General features: G+C 51.6%; 1 protein-coding gene across 2 annotated transcripts in view; it reads left to right on the top strand.

Annotated features, from left to right (window-relative positions):
• The window catches only part of MED26 (mediator complex subunit 26), a 40,847-nt gene that overhangs the window by 22,263 nt on the left and 2,925 nt on the right, over positions 1–15,659 (top strand). For both annotated transcript variants that reach the window (XM_025293771.3, XM_025293773.3), the window contains one exon: positions 15,108–15,182. In XM_025293771.3, the coding sequence (XP_025149556.1) occupies positions 15,108–15,182 (75 nt within the window). The remainder of the gene's footprint in view (positions 1–15,107; positions 15,183–15,659) is intronic.

Here is a 15,659-nt window from a genome sequence, read left to right as displayed (position 1 = left end):
TAAAACTACCATGCTGCTGCTGCTAAGTCGCTTCAGTCATGTCCGACTCTGTGCGACCCCATAGACAGCAGCCCACCAGGCTCCCCCGTCCCTGGGATTCTCCAGGCAAGAATACTGGAGTGGGTTGCCATTTCCTTCTCCAAAACTACCATATGACCCAACAATCCCACTAACTGGGCATATATCCTGAGGAAACCATGTTTGAAAATGACACGTGTACTCCAGTATTTATCCCAGCACTATTTACAATAACTAGGACATGGAAGCAACCCAAGATGTCTATCAACATCTTGAATGGCTAAAGAAGTTGTGGCATGTACATTACTCAGCCATAAAAAGGAACACATTTGGGTCAATTCTAATGAGGTGGATGAACCTGGAGCCTATTATACAGAGTGGAGTAAGAAAGAAAGAAAGAAAAGTAATACTGTCTATTAATGCATAGGTAAGGAATCTAGAAAGATGCTACTGATGAACCTATTTGCAGGGCAGCAGTGGAGACTCAGACATAAAGAACAGACTGTGGACACGTGGCGGGAAGGAGAGGGTGGGGCAAATCGGGAGAGTAGCATTGAAACATACATTACAGTATGTAAAATAGACAGCCAGTGGGAATTTGCTGCATGACGCAGGGAGCTCAAACCCAGTGCTCTGTGACCACCTAGAGGGATGAGATGGAGAGGGAGGTGGGGGCAAGGTCAACAGGGAGGGGACAGATGTATACCTATGGCTGATTCATGTTGATGGATGGCGGAAACCAGCACGGTATTGTATAGCAGTTATCCTTCAATTAAAAGTAAATACATTTTTAAAAAAGAACACATGTCTAATGGGGCTAGTGTGAGTGGGTTTATTTGGAGGTGAGAGAAAGGGAGGCTTGCCTGCACCAAGGGTCCTAGCCCACTTCTGAGGGTGGGGAGCTGTGGAGTCAGCCGGTGGTACTTAGAAAGCCTCAGTACCTGTCAGATGCAGAAGTGCCTCTAAGTGCATCCAGAGGCGATGCCTGGGCCCCAGATGCAGCTGTGACGCCGCCTGAGGGTGGGACTACTCAGGCAGTGGAGAAGTGCGGTGAGAGAAGGAAAGGGTCTGAGATTGTGCCTTGAAGAGCTCCGAGAGGAGGATGTAGAGGTCTTGAATGCAGAGGGATGTCAGGATCTGCCCAGGGTCCAAGAGATGAGGCAAGGCAGGGCTGAAAGGTCCTTGACTTTGGTGAAAACTTACCTGGGCAGAGCAGTTTGGGTGCATTGACAGCCTGCATGCTCAATCATGTCTGACTCTCTGCAACCCCATGGACTATAGCCCACCAGGCTCCTCTGTCCATGGGATTCTCCAGGCAAGAATACTGGAGTGGGTTGCCATGTCCTCCTCCGGGGGATCTTCCCAACCCGGGGATTGAACCTGCATCTCTTCAGTCACCTGCATTAGCAGGCAGGTTCTTTACCACTAACGCCACCTGGGAGGCCCAGTTAGACCTCTCTCTTAATTTCCGTTTCAGTGTTAATGTAAGTTTTAGTGAAAACTTGTGCTGTTTCTTCACCTAGTTGCCTTGTCAGTTCTGTTTGGTATCCACCTGTAATGGTGGCTACAGAAAAGGGAAGAAATAAACTTTTTTAAAAAGTTTTAAAAAATTGGTTTAAAGTAGTGAGAAAATAATAGAAAAATGATATACTGAGGGCAATACAGTAAAAAGCGAAGTCTTCTGTGTTCCCAGTTCTCCTCAGTGTTCTTTGCCTGGTACATTTAAAGCAAGGAAAAGCTTGTTGTGGTGCTTCTTCTGGAGCTGGGTCCCACCTTGCCTCAAATGTTTGATGACTGGGATGTCACGTCTCGCTGCAGGGCTGTCCTCTGACATTCAGCCATGGGGCAGGCGCTCATCCTTGGGATCAATTTTGCCACCCTTCCCCTGTGGGATGCAGGTGGTTTGGGGTGAGGCAGACGGTGCTGATGGGGTCCACACCAGCCCAGTGGGGATGACTGTTGAGTGGTCAGGCTTTCCCAAGGGTCCCCATCAGGGAAGGTTGGGAGGAAGCAGTTGATTTGGCTTTTGGTAGTAGATGGCTCTGGGAGCCGTCGAGGTCCTTCCCTGCGCCCTAATCTTCTGCCAGCAGCCTTCCGCTCAGCTGCATGTCAGGCAGGGCTGCCACCCCGCAGATCGTGCCGTCCGTGCATTAGCACACTGGACTGTGGTGTTCGACGTCCCCATTGCTTTAATGTTGCCTTCGCAAAAACCTCACCTGGCTTTCCTTCCCCCTGCTTATGTAATCCTTTGGAATCATTTCATGGTGGCCAAGGTAATTTGGAAAAAATCTTTGTCATTGTGGTAACTTCTAGGACCACTGTGTTTAAAATAGAAGACTCTCCCCAAAGCCATTGGGTCCTACTGACCAAACGTGGCGACCCTGGTCATAGCCTTCTGCTGCTCTTGTCCCAGCCTTCCCTCTGCTGGCCACCCAGGCATGGTGCTTTTCCCCTTGTCTTCCATGGGGCTGTGTGTGAGCAGCACTGAGAGTCACCTCCCTGTTCCCTATGACCCTTGTGGGGCGGCTGGGGCAGGTGACAGCTGGCAACAGGAAAGGCCTGTTTGCTTTCCAGATGCTAACTTGGTGATTGCAGATCCCAGCTTGCTACAGAGGGAGACCCCTGAGAGGTTTATAACATTGGCTTAACACAGTGCTAGCAATTGAGGACAGTAAGGTGGGACTTCATTTATCTATCTGTCCTTCATTCACTCACGCTTGAGAGCAGTAAGGGTCTAGCTCAGCTGTCTAGGGGAGGGGGAGGGCAGGATTTCAGACATTTTCATGCCCAGGAGCTTAATACATTGGAGAAGACTGAAGAGTGAGGGGGAGAAAGAAGCTGTCAGATGCTCAGAGGCTGTTTTCTCGTCAGGAGGATGGAAATAGGTTATCACTCACACCACCTGTTGGAGAGGAGAACAGACTGCTGTTTACCTAAGACGTTCTGTAGATGTTTGTGGCCCTGGCCTTTCCCATGTGAGGACAGGAGTTTGGCTCCCTCTCCAGGGTCTCCAGTTGAAGGATGACAAAACCCCACAGGCAGGCTGAGGAGAGCACGTGTCCTGAAGCTCAGTCCCCGGGAGCTAGTGAGCCTGTCATTTCACAACCTGTAAGACACCGGCACCAGCTCCAGCCACGGCGCGTTTGCTACGCCTTTTCCCGGCCCACAGGCAGGCTGTGCAGTCCGCTGGTGCACAGGTGTTGCAGGGCAAGCAGAATGGGGGGGGTGGGGCGCGGCTCAAATGGATTGAGACGACGCCTCGACAGACTGGAGCACAGTCTGTTATGAGGAGTGCATCACACACATGTGCCTTTGTCACACAGTCCTTATGATACCCGTGGGAGGCCTGGGCATGACAGCCTTCTTCATTTTCCTGAAGGGAGAAGGGACTTCATGCTGCTCCCTCCACCCCAGGGGGAGCTAACCTCCAACAAAGAAGCCTTCCTTCTCTTGCCTCCCGCCCCCTCCTTTTTTCCAGGACCTGTTGCATCTGTCATCTGCCTCCATAGTCATTTCACAAATTTATTGAGGTATAATTGACATATAATAAACTCGGCACACTTAAAAGTACCCAATCGGATATATTTTGATCTGTGAATACACTTGAAAAATCATCGTCACAATCATGGTATTAAACATATTTCCAAAAGTTTTTTTCTTGTCCCATTGTAATCTTGCCTTCAGCCCACCCCCATCCCTAGGCAACTGCTAATCTATCGTCAGTGTAGATTAATCTGCCTTTTCTAGAATTTTGTAAAATCGTGTACTCTTTTTTTTTTTTAATCTAGGCTCTTCTTTCCTTCTTATTTTGAGATTCATGCATGTTGTGTATATCAATAGTTTGTTCTTTTTTGTTGCTAAGTAATGTTTCATTTTATGAGTATCCTACAATTTATCATACATGTGTTGATGGACTTTTGGGTTGCTTAATAATCTGTCAGAATGTCTTCCGAGGTGATTATACCATTTTATACTGCCACCCCACCCACCAGCAGTGTATGAGAGTATCAGTTGTCCCACACTTTGGTGATCACTGGGTATGGTCAGTCTTTTTAGCTTTAGCTATTTTAATAGGTGTATAGTGATATCTCATGATGGTTTTAATTTGAATTTGTCAGGAAGATCTGCTGGAGGAGAGGTAGGCTGTTCTTGGGCTTCTCTTGTGGCTCAGCTGGCAAAGAATCCACCTGCAATGCGGGAGACCTGGGTTGGGAAGATCCCCTGTAGAAGGGAAGGCTACCCACTGCTGTATTCTGGCCTGAATTCGATGATGGACTGTATAGTCCATGGAGTCGCAGAGGCGGACACAACTGAGCGACTTTCACTATGACTAATAAGGTTGAGTATCTCTTGAAGTATTTGTGTTTGCCATGCATATCTCTTTGGTGAAAGATTTGAATATCTGTTCACATCATTTGCCCATTTCCTCCCTCCCTTGGGTTCTTTGTGTAATTATTGAAAGAGGTGTTTATATATTCTAGAGACAAGTCCTTTCTTAGATACATGATTTGTGTGTCTTTTCTCCCAGTCTGTGGCTTGCCTTTTCATTTTCATAGCAGTGTCATCTTTTGAAGAGCAAATTGTTTTCAATTTTGACGAAATTCAGTTTGTTTTCTCTGTAGTTTGTGCTTTTTGTGTATTATTACTAAAATCTTTGCCTTTTAAACCCAAGGTCACTAAGATTTTCCTGTTTTCTTCTGTAGAAAAGACGACATTCTGTAGTTTCACTCTTAGGTTTATGATCTATTTTGTGTTAATTTTTGTGTGTTTTGTGAGATAGAGGTCAAGGTTTGATATTTTCTTTCAGTGTTGTTTTTTGCCTATGGCTACCCAGTTATTCCAGCATTGTTTGTTGAAAGATTATTCATTCACTACTGAATTGCCTTTACCATCTTTGTTAAGAGTCGGCTAGCTGCCCATGTGTGGGTTTGTTAAAGGACTATTCTGTTCCATTGATCTGTTCAGTTTGTCTTTGCACCAATACCACACTTGTAATATGGGCTTCCGATTTTCTTTTTTTCCAAGTTTGTTACCTTTCTAGGAACTTTATGTTTCCATATAAATTTTAGAATCAAGTTGTCAATCTCTCCCAAAGACCCTGCTGGAATTCCATTTGGAATTGCATTGAATCTATAGATCAGTTTGGGGGAGAGCTGACATCTTAACAATATCAACTCTTCCAAGCTATTATCTTGGTATATCTTTCCATTGGGTTTCACTGGTGGCTCAGTGGTAAATAATTTGCCTGCTGATGCTGGAGACGCGTGTTGGATCCCTGGGTCAGGAAGATCCCCAGGAGTAGGAAATGGCAGCCCACCCCAGTATTCTTGCTTTGGAAATCCCATGGACAGAAGAGCCTGGCAGGCTGCAGTCCATGGAGGTCACAAGAGTCAGGCACGACTTAGCGACTAGACAGCAGCCATCTTTCCATTAACAGATGCCCCTCTTAATATCTCTCAGCCCTGTTTTGTAGTTTTCAGTGTTGAGGTCTTTTGTCAAATTTATCTGTAAGTTCTTCATACTTTTAATTGCTGTTGTAAATAGAATTGGTTTTAAATTTTTCAATTTCTGAATGTTTGTTGCTTGCGTATAGGAATATCATAGAATTTTATATTGAACTTATATCTTGCAGCCTTGTTAAACTCACTTTTTTTGTAGAATTTGTGGTAAGATTTTCCATATAGACTGTTCTGTTATTTATGAATAAAGACAGCTTTACTTCTCGTTTTCCAATCTAGATGGATTTTTCTCCCTCCCTCCCTCCCTCCCTCTTTTTCTTTCTTCCTTTTCTTTCCCTTGCCTTATTGAACTACGTGGAATCTCCTGACAAAAATGAGTGGAAGTGGTGAGCACACATCCTTGGTTTTGTGCCTGTTCCTGGGGGAAAGCATTCGACTCTTCGCCACCAGGTGTGATGTTTGCTGTGGGTGTTGCTGGGCCAAAGAAGTTCTCTTCTGTTCCTGACTTGCTGAGAGTTTTCATCAGGAATGGATGTTCAATTTTGTCAATTACTTTTTTCTACATCTGTTGAAATTATCATAGGCTTTTCCTTTTTGGAAAAGGATTACATTGATTTTTGAATGTTAATCTGCCTTCCCCACTTGAATTTTTAGTCTTTGTTTTCTGTCTTCATTCCTGGTGTAGGCATGTGGAATTTCCCTGATCTGATTTGTTGCACTGTCCTCCCTTGAGCCAGTTCTCTGTTCCTGGCATCAATACAACTTGCTGGTGGCCCATTGCGTGGAGGCAGACATTGGCTAACTGTACAGGATTAGAAGGCTAGGTTAGTATTGAAACTGTGGCCAGGTGTATAACGGGCACCCTGGCTTCCTCATTGGGGAAGTGGCATAACACCTCCTCTGGAGGTCTGTGTTCTTAGGAGAGAATCTAAGTGGTAGGAGCTAGAGGCCCACCCAACCGGGGTGCCAGCTGGTGATGCCCAGGTAGTGGTCACTGCCTGCCTGCCTCTCTTCAGTAACTTAAGAGCTTGCTCCTTCCTGGGAACACTGGCCTGCTCAGTGCTCCTGCTGTAGAGCCTTCAGAATGCCCTTGCTTTCCCCAGACTGGCCTCTGCCCAGGGTGGGAGTGGTGTGGATGCCTTTCTCTGTGAGCTGTGAAACATAGTACATGCTGGGTATCTCAGAGGCAGCCCGGGCTCCTGGTCCACGTTCTCAGACCTTGTTCTATGGGACCCTCAGAGGGTCTTTGCCCCCCATACGGGGGGCAAGGGGCTGGCTTGACAGTACCTCTCCTGCCTCTTCAACTCCAGTAGCTCTGGCATCTGTTTCTAGGATGGGATGGCTTCTCAGACCAGTTTTTCCTAAAAGTATAGCATATACCCAGAAAAATGCGTAAGTTCTAAGTTTACATCTCAGTGCGTGTTTGTGAAGTGAACATACCCCAGTAACTCCCACCCAGGTCATGGAATAGAGCTTCTCCCCAGAAGCCATTCTTCTTCCCTCTCCTAGCCTCTTCCCACCCCCAATTCCCCTGACTTCTGTCACCATGGACAAATTTTGCCAGCTTTTGAGCTTCCAGTCTTTCATTCGACTTGTTTTGAGGTTTTATCTTCGATGTTATGTATGGCAGTACTGTCTGCATTTGACATTGAACAGCTGGATCATGACTTCATCATCTGTTTAGTGTTGGTGGCCATGTGGATGGTTTTCAGATGGGACTGTTCTGAATACGGCCGCCCTGACCATTCTCGGCACGTGTGCGCTCAGGTTTCTGTTGGTCCCTACCCCAGAGTAGGATTTGCTGGGTCCTGGGGTGTGAATGTTCATCCTTACATGGTGTTTGATAACCATGCACAGACTTCCCTTCCTGCTCCACGTGATGATGTCCTTGGTTTTCTCCACAGCGGCTGTTGCAGGAATGCCTCCCCTGTTGCAGGAATGCCCACTGAGAAAGTCCCCACACCCACTGCTGGTCTTCTGGTTCCACACAAAGCTCAGGGCAGCAGGTCGGAGAAAGAGGTGGCCTTGAACCTGACCCCTCTCAAGTGTAGTCCCATGACGGCTCCGTGGTGATCCCCTTTCTTGAGTGCTTACTGTGAGCCAGTCAGGCTAGGTCCTGGGTGTTCGTGTGTGTCTCCTGTCCCCCTCCCAGGAGCCTGTAGGACACTTCTGTCATCCTCCCACTTCGTGGCTGAAGGAATGACTGAGTGGGCTAGGTGGGTGGGCTCGGAGCGCTCTGCTCACCTCCCGTGTGCAGTGTTTGCTCGTGCTTTCTGCCCTGGAGTGTGTGGTGCAGCCCATTAGGCCGTGTCCTGCCTGGTGGCTGTTGTATCACGTAGGACAGGCTCACCCAACCCTCAGTTACCTTTAGGGCCTGGTGAGTTTGCAGATCTCAGATCCTGTTCTGTGGAAGGAGACGAGGGCTCCTCTGTACCTAACCTGTGACTTGCCAAGTGATGTATCCGCTGTGGCACTGGCAGTTCCTGTTACTCTGCTCTCAGAACAGACATGCTGACCCCGTGTGGAGTACCCAGGAAGGTGAGGGCCAGCAGACCCTGCGTGTCTGTCGCATGTCCGTGACTCACCCTCAGTGCTTACCCCAGGCAGCCTGGTCGTCAGCGCTGCAGCCTCAGGTTCTGGGGCTAGTTTGGGCTTGAGGCCCTCTGAGAAGGGGTACGGCCTTGGCTTTCTCCTCCATAGTCCTTCGGATGTCATAAAGGAGCCTGCTGGCTGTTGCCACCTTGGTGTTCCTGGTGGCTCAGTTCAGCCTTAGTTGCGGTGCCTCACCTGTTGCTTCTGTCCTTGCCTTCGGCCATTTCTACCCATGCCTCAACACTGGGCTGTAACCAGCCCTTCCTGTTATCTCCCTGGCCTGTGTTTGGTGCCTTGTTGAGGGAAATTTTAGGCTCTCCCCTGTTCTCAGGACTCCCATAGCAGCCCAGGTGAGCAGACTGGCAGACTCTTGGCACGCCACATTGGGCACTGTGCTGTCTTGAAAGGATCTTAGAAACCACAGAATGGCCTGGTGGGCAGTGGACAGGGCCAGCTTGGCCTGACCCCCGTGGGCACAGTCTCCCCAGAGGGTAGTCAGCGTGCCTCAGTGTCTACAGATGATCTATGAATTTCCCAACATTCCGCGCAGGCTTCCTGACTCCTGGAAGGAGAGCCGGGCTCAGGTTGGTGGCTGGTCTTGCTTCAAGTCTTGGTTGGGCCGGCACTGGAAGCCAGGTCCGGCCCTGCTGCTTCTCTGCCCGGCCCGAGTGCCAGGAGGGTTCACCGCAGCGCGGGAGTGCCCTGCCGTCCCCTCGCGGCTTCACTCAGCCTTCTCTCGGAGGCTGGCCCCATCGCTTCCTGAAAAGCTGGCTGGTTCTCATTTGGGGTTGCGGGTATTCTGGGTGTATGTGGGCCGAGCACTGTGTGCCCCTCCCACGGGCATCGGACATTTCGTCTTACACAGCTGGTATTCTTACTGGCTGTTTCCACGAGAGCACGGCTGGGAGGGAGGAACCCACCTGGTGTGCTGTATGTTGTCACAGGCACTGACAACCGGACCCTTCTGCAAGCATGGATGCAGATAGAAAACACTCTGCTTGGCTTTCTGACTTTGCAACTGCAAACTGTAGGAATGAACCAACTCCCAAATATGACACATTGAGAGCTCTTACACTCTCTGAAAGGGCCAAGTTACAACAGGAATTGTGCGTTGACCTGATTCAGAGGTCAGGAGAGCTGAAGCTTGTGGTTTTGTTGGGAAGCGCTGCTGGGACAGATGAGAGAAGGGCTTGAGGGCCAGCACTGTGGAGAGAAGTGCTGGTCTCCCCCACTTCCCCCGCTTTGTCTGCAAGCCTCTCTCACCTCCGCAAGCCTCTCACAGAGGTCCCCTGGTTGGCCGCCGTTCATGGTAGCGGCCCTGGGCTCCCTCTTCCTGGGCTGCTCATGAGGTGCAGGCAGTGTTCTCTGCCGGCTGCCTGGGCCAAGTCGCAGCTGCAGTTGGCTGCTCTGGCCACGGGTGCTCTGCGGGCTGTGAGTGTACAGCAGGCAGGGCCACGCAGGCAGCGGCCACCCTCCAGCTGTGGACGCTCCCGGGGAGCAGATGGGCCCCACTGATGAGGAAGTGCTTTTGTGCTTTTGCAAGTGGTGAGCTTGGCGACTGCGGCTGAGACACAGCCCCTGCCCCAGTGTCGCTCTTCCTCTCAGCAGCCGTGAATGAGAGTGACTTAGCTCCTGTGGGTGTGAAGTTCCCATGGTGGGGTCCTGGCAGAAGGAGGCGCCTTTGAAAGCCAGGCAGGGCGCTGACAGGGCATCTGCCTGAGGAAAGTTCCCCTGGTGCCTGCCTGGCTGTGGGACAGAGCAAGGCAGAGCGGAGCCAGGAGGCTACACCTTGCAGAGCTGAGGGGTAGACTCAAGGCACATCAACTTGTTTTCCTCACTTGGGGAGGTGGGGTGGGACACACGCTGGTCACCACCAGGCTCACCTCTTGCACTGACTTGTGGTAGAGGCAGTTTGAGTCACAGAACGGCACCCATTTTGGGAACGTGTAAAGTTCATCAGAAGCGGGAAGACTTACTGTGGCTGAAGAGTGAGGCTGGGACCAAATCACAGACACACACTCGCCTGGCAAAGCCCCTTTCACCAGCGTGCACACCCTCAGCAGACACGACTGACACCTGCCATGGGGCTGGCAGGGCATGGTGACTCAGCCAAGGATGACCTTAGAATGCTCAGCACATCGAAAAGCTCGAGGTTTGCTTGCTTCTGGGTGCCATCTGTGTCGTGTTTTGGTTTGGAAGGACAGCTTGCTTGCTGATGAACAGTTCCAAAGCCTTTTGAGCTAATTGGTTTTTGTAAATTCTAGTCTAGACTATTCTGCTTTAAAAAAAAAAAAAGTGTTTCTTCCACATGGCTGGTTTTAAAGTGAACTAGCTTTTACCACTGACCTGGTGGGCTTTAAGCCCCTGAAGGAGTTGGTGTGGGCTGTGCTGCATAGGTTCAGGGCCACGGTGTGCTCACGGGCTGGCTAGACAGGCGGGGTGAGTCCCACCTTGGTGTGTGTCATTTCAGGCCGTGGCAGGGAGACTGCAGTGCCTTTGTCATTTACCAAGTGGTCTGCAGCTCAGGGCAAGCACTGGGGATGGGCTGAAGGCCCTGCTGTTGGAGACCTCTCAGCTCTAGAGCACCCTAGGTGGGAGACAGAGGCAGCCCAGAGACCATCATCCATTGGTGCTCTGGGCACGAAGCCAACCCTGTGTGGCTACCAGGAACTCGGTAACCTGTCCATTTTCCCACTGTGGCAGGTCGATGAGAGTATGTGGGTGGGAGGCTGTCACCAGCCTGGTGGTGTCTGGGAGCCCCCCCAGTAAAGCACCAGCTGGGCTGTGTATGGTGGGCAGGCCCCGTGCCAGGCTAGTGTAAAGCCACTGTCCTCCATCTTCAGCTGCATGGTGAGCACTAGGCTTCTGTTGCCTTTCTGGACCCTCAGATTTCTTATCTGTAAAGTGGAGTTTCGAGAAAGAGAAGCTAGAGACTTCGGTGCCTGCAGGAACCCAACAAGGAGTGGTCCTGTGAGAGGCTGAAATGACTTACTAGCTTACTCTAGTGCCTTTGGGTCTCACCAGTTCTTGAACTTGGGGAGTACAGGGTTTCCCCTTTGCCACCAGGGCTGCACACGTCTAGCTGCACTGCCAAGAGATTGGGGATTTCGAGTGGAGTGGGAACCGTTGATGCGTGGAGAAAACGGAGCAGTGAGCGGATAGACGCCAAAGAAGTCTCAGTTCCTTGTTTCACATCAGGGCTGGAAATCCCCCACAGGGCGGTAATTATTCAGGGCCTGAGGTTTACCTACCTCTGCCCTGAATTACTGCTAGCAGGAGGCTGAGCAGTGGTAGATCTGCCCCCTTGGGCTGGCCCCACCTCCGCACATGGATCCAGATGCAGAGCAGTGACCCAGCCGCAGAACAGCTCTCATACATGTGCCGAAGAGGTAGTGACATCCTGCACTAGATGGTCTGAACTCTGACCCAGCTGCTTGTGAGGGCCGCCGCCCTCCCCTGGTCCTGTCACTTGTGGGCAGCCAATGCCCCTTCCTTCTCCTCATTCACTGTGAGTTGCACAGCAAATGTTGTGGGTTAGACTGGCTGCAGTCATGACCTAGCACTCGATGCAGGGCTCTCCAGAGGGAGGCCTGGCTGCTTCCCCCGTGCTCTTGGTCCTCTCCCGATGGGAGGTCCGCATAAGAACCCTGGGGTCTGGCGGTGGTAAGGAGGGTCCCCTCCTCGCTTGCCAGCATGTGCCCCGGGGCGTCCCTCAGGTGTAAATGGGGACGTGTTTGGGAAGGGTTCTTTCTCTCCCTGCCTGAGCCCGGCTGGGAGGAGCCCAGTTTAGGGGGCTGCTTCCCCTCCTTTCTGCCTGGGATGGATATTGGTTCACTTTCCTGTCTGACCGTGGATACCCAGTTGTCCCTCGTGAATCACGAGTCTAGACTCTGCAAGCCCTTGGCGCGGTAGAGGAACAGTCAGCTCTACCCGTGGCCACCAAGTGACTGTGCTCACCTGCGCCTCGCCCGGGGCTGCCCGCCGACTCCCACGGACTCTGGCCCTGCCTCTGCTCCTCCGAGTGCTCCGCTGCTGCCGGCCCACCTTGCCTGCCCTGGGGACACTTAGGCATCCCCATGCACAGGGGCAGACCTCATCACCTGGAAGGATATTTACTTGCAATAAAGAGGCCAATCAAATAATGAAAATATGTGGGCTGGGACAGTGAACAACTTACAGGAAAAGTCGACATTAGTAGAAAGGGGAGGTGACACTTGGCTTCACTCATTATTAAGGAAATAAAGATGAATCTGTAGCTGTTGAAGGAGTCCTAATGAGAAGATGAGGCTGCAAGTGTTCAGACGTCCCTCGCATGTGAATTCTGTTCCTTTTGGGAAAGCTGTTTGGCAAGTGGTTTTGAGAGGTGGTTGTTTATTAGTTTTGTTTTGGTTTCATTCCATGGCAAAGAATTCCAGGGGAGATATCCAAAGGCCATGCATGTGCCAGGCTCTTCCTGAGAGCAGGAGGCTGTGAATGACCCTTGGGCTCTCTGGCCTGTAGAGCTGCCCCAAAGCCCCCCTTGGGGTCAGCGTCTGGGAGTGGCTCAGAGGCTTCCTCCCTGCGCAACAGTGGCATACTGTCTCTGCTGTGATGGTGGGTGAATGTATTTTTGGACAGACAGGTGCCAGGCAGGACCTAAAAACAGGGTGGTCTGTTAGGGTAGCAGGAGCAGTTTGGCTCCCACCGTGGCTAAGGTTAATGGAAGGCCGTTGTGTAGTCAGCCTGCTTTCCCCAGGTCTGCTCTTCCTGCTGGCATCCTGGCTCACGCCAAGGTCTTTGCTCCGGACTTCTCTCCCCTCTCCAGGGCTTTGATACCATCTCACCTTCTCTGGATGTGTTGAGGCTTCTGCTGTCCACCTCGGAGGCCCAGCTTAGATACTGCTCTCACCACAGGCACCCCTGGCCTGCCTTTTACCTGACGCCTACCTACCTCCCTGCCCCAGCAGTCCTGTACTGGGTTTTTTTCACAGGCCTGGAGCCTGGCTAGAAGCCTCCCCTTGGCTATATCTGAGCCTTGGCGTCTCTGCTGTGCATTGGGCCCTCTCGTTGAGGGTGGAGGCAAGGGCTGCAGGCTGCTGGGCTATTACTGTCTGCTGGATCTGAGGCTGGAGGCCCAACCTCGCACTGCATAGAGCCCAGGACGCCTGCCTGTTAGCTGTGGTGAGGGCAGAACTTGGCCTGCTCCCTGGTCCTTAGGGCTTGATTGCCTCCAGATGCCCAGATAATGCTCCCTACACAGGCTCAGTGCCCTTGCTAGCATGGCTGGAGCAGGGGAACCAGAGGGATGAGCCCTCGGGCGGCCCTGAACTTGAGGAAGGCAGCAGACAGTGCTCTCCGCAGCGCTGAGAGCCTGAGCACCTCCTCAAAGCCGAAAGCCTCTTTGGATACCGCCTGAGTGTAGGGGCTGCTCGGCTGTGACGGTGGGGTGACAGGCCTTTCCCCAGCCCCACCCTGTGCAGCTTCCAGGAGGGTCTCTGGCTGTGCGAGGGTCTACAGTGCCAGCTTGCTCCAACCCCCAGGGTTGCTCAGGTGTTCTGGCTCCCCCCCTCCTATCTGGCAGCAGGACAGCGTCTGCCCAAGGACAAGGACACTCTGTGCCACTGGGCTCGCTCTGTGGGCACTGCTGGTTCAGGAGTGTGTAGGGACCCAGGGCTCTAAATATACCAGGGTGAGGCCACTGGGGTGGAGAGAGGCCATGTGGCAAGCCCAGGACCCTGTCAGGGCCAGAATCCCAGGGCTGGGGACAGGGAGCGGGTGGCCTTGTTCCTGTGGGACCAGCCTCCTCACTGCCTGGTTTGTCAGGATATTTTCTTAGACATCATTGCTTTGGGGCTCCAAAAAAATCTTTGTCTACCCCAGGGTTGCAGAGATAGTCTCCTGTTTATTCTAGAAGCCTTAGAGTTTTTGCTTTCACATTTAGATCTGGGGTTCATTTTAATTTTTGAGTATGCTGCGATGCTTAGTGTAATTGGAGTCAACGCAGTGTGTATCTCCTGTGACTTTTCATCCACCGTGGTTTGAAGTTCATCTTGATGTACTGAAGCTGCAGTGTGCTCATTTCTAGAGCTCTTGAATTTCTTAGTCTGTTCAGCTTTTGGACTACAGTGGTGTCGTTACAACATACGACCACATGACCCACTCTTTACATCACATTCATAAAATGTGATGGTAATAATAGTTAACACCTGCCACTTGAGGTTGTGATAATTCAGTGGAGGTGCTGTATGGAAACAGACCTTGGTAGAACAGGGCCTGGCTCATAGCACGTGTCATCCGGGGTATAGAATTGCTTGGTCACGAGACACACAAGTGTTTGATTTGACTAGACACAGCCCAGTGCTCCCCAGAGTTGGCCGCCCCCCAGAACTACCTGGTGGTGTCAGATGCCATTTCCAGCAGTCTGGTGTGTATTCATTGCAGCCGCTTGTGGGTTCGGTCTGCGTCGCCTGATGGCCAGCAGAGTTGAGCACTGCTGCACGATCTCTTGTCATGCCCAGTCCCCATTCGTGTCTCCCCGCCCGTGTTCTCTGTGGGCTCAAACACAGACCCGGGGGGCCCTGTGGCATTGGTCTCCTCCCACTTTGTGACTTCTGCTCTCCTTGTGATGTCTTTAGATGAACTCTATGAAGATCTGGTTAATGCAACTAAGTTGATTAGATTATTATGCACAGCTGTTTTAAACGTGGCGCATTTTATTCAATAAGTCCTTCAACCTCCTGTCAGATGGCAGACTTAAGTGCATTTCCCACATCAAGAGTGAATCTTGTTTCATAAATGTGAATTTCAGTTGTGGGGCAGCCACTTGGGCAGATGGGTGTGTCCGTGGACAGACTCAATCACCTGTTCACCGTGCACCGGAGGAGGCAGATGGGAGGGTGCGCACTAGGGGCCGTGTTGGCCCCTGGGAGCAGGTATGAGGCTGCAGGAGGTGGGTCTCGGGTGATGCTGGCTCCACTGGCTCTTGGGAAAGGGAGAATTCTAGAGCAGGCCGGCACAGGGAGAAGTGCCTAGGGTCTGACAGTGGCTCTTGTTTTACAGATCCGGAACATGGTGGCGGTGCAGGAAGTCATCTCCAGCCTGGAGAAATACCCCATTACCAAAGAGGCACTGGAGGTGAGCGTTCCAGGTCTGAGCACTAGGGCGGGCAGTGAGGGCGGGGCCTGGGCTGCCCCAACCCTGGGCTTTCCTGACTTCTTAGAGCCTCAGAGACTTTGCTCACTGGCCCAGCAAGGCCTTAAAGGGAAAAGTGAGGGGGGCAATGCCCTCCTGGCCTGCACTGTGCCAGTCCACAGCACACAGGCACTGCAGGAAATACGAGGCTTTAGTTCAGAGCTGAGGCCCCTTTCTCTGCAGGAGGCCCTGCACACTCTGCAGTGCGCAGCAGGGCTTCCAGTGAGTGATGTTGGCTCGAGGTCCCGTGTGCTGCTGCCTTTGCCACAGTGTACTCTCACCTAGAAATCTCCCCTGGCAAAGTGTCCTCGCGGTGGCCGTGAATGGTCCGCGGCCTTCAGGAGTTGGGAGCCTGTGAGATGATGCTTCTGAGAATGCCCTGTCTGTCCCATGGACTGTAAGATCTGAGGACTTGGGTTT

The sequence above is a fragment of the Bubalus bubalis genome, chromosome 9 (genome assembly GCF_019923935.1).
Source record: "Bubalus bubalis isolate 160015118507 breed Murrah chromosome 9, NDDB_SH_1, whole genome shotgun sequence".
In the NCBI taxonomy this organism is placed as follows: domain Eukaryota; kingdom Metazoa; phylum Chordata; class Mammalia; order Artiodactyla; family Bovidae; genus Bubalus; species Bubalus bubalis.
The sequence above is the reverse complement of the archived record's forward strand: the minus strand, read 5'-3'. Positions and strand labels throughout refer to the sequence as shown.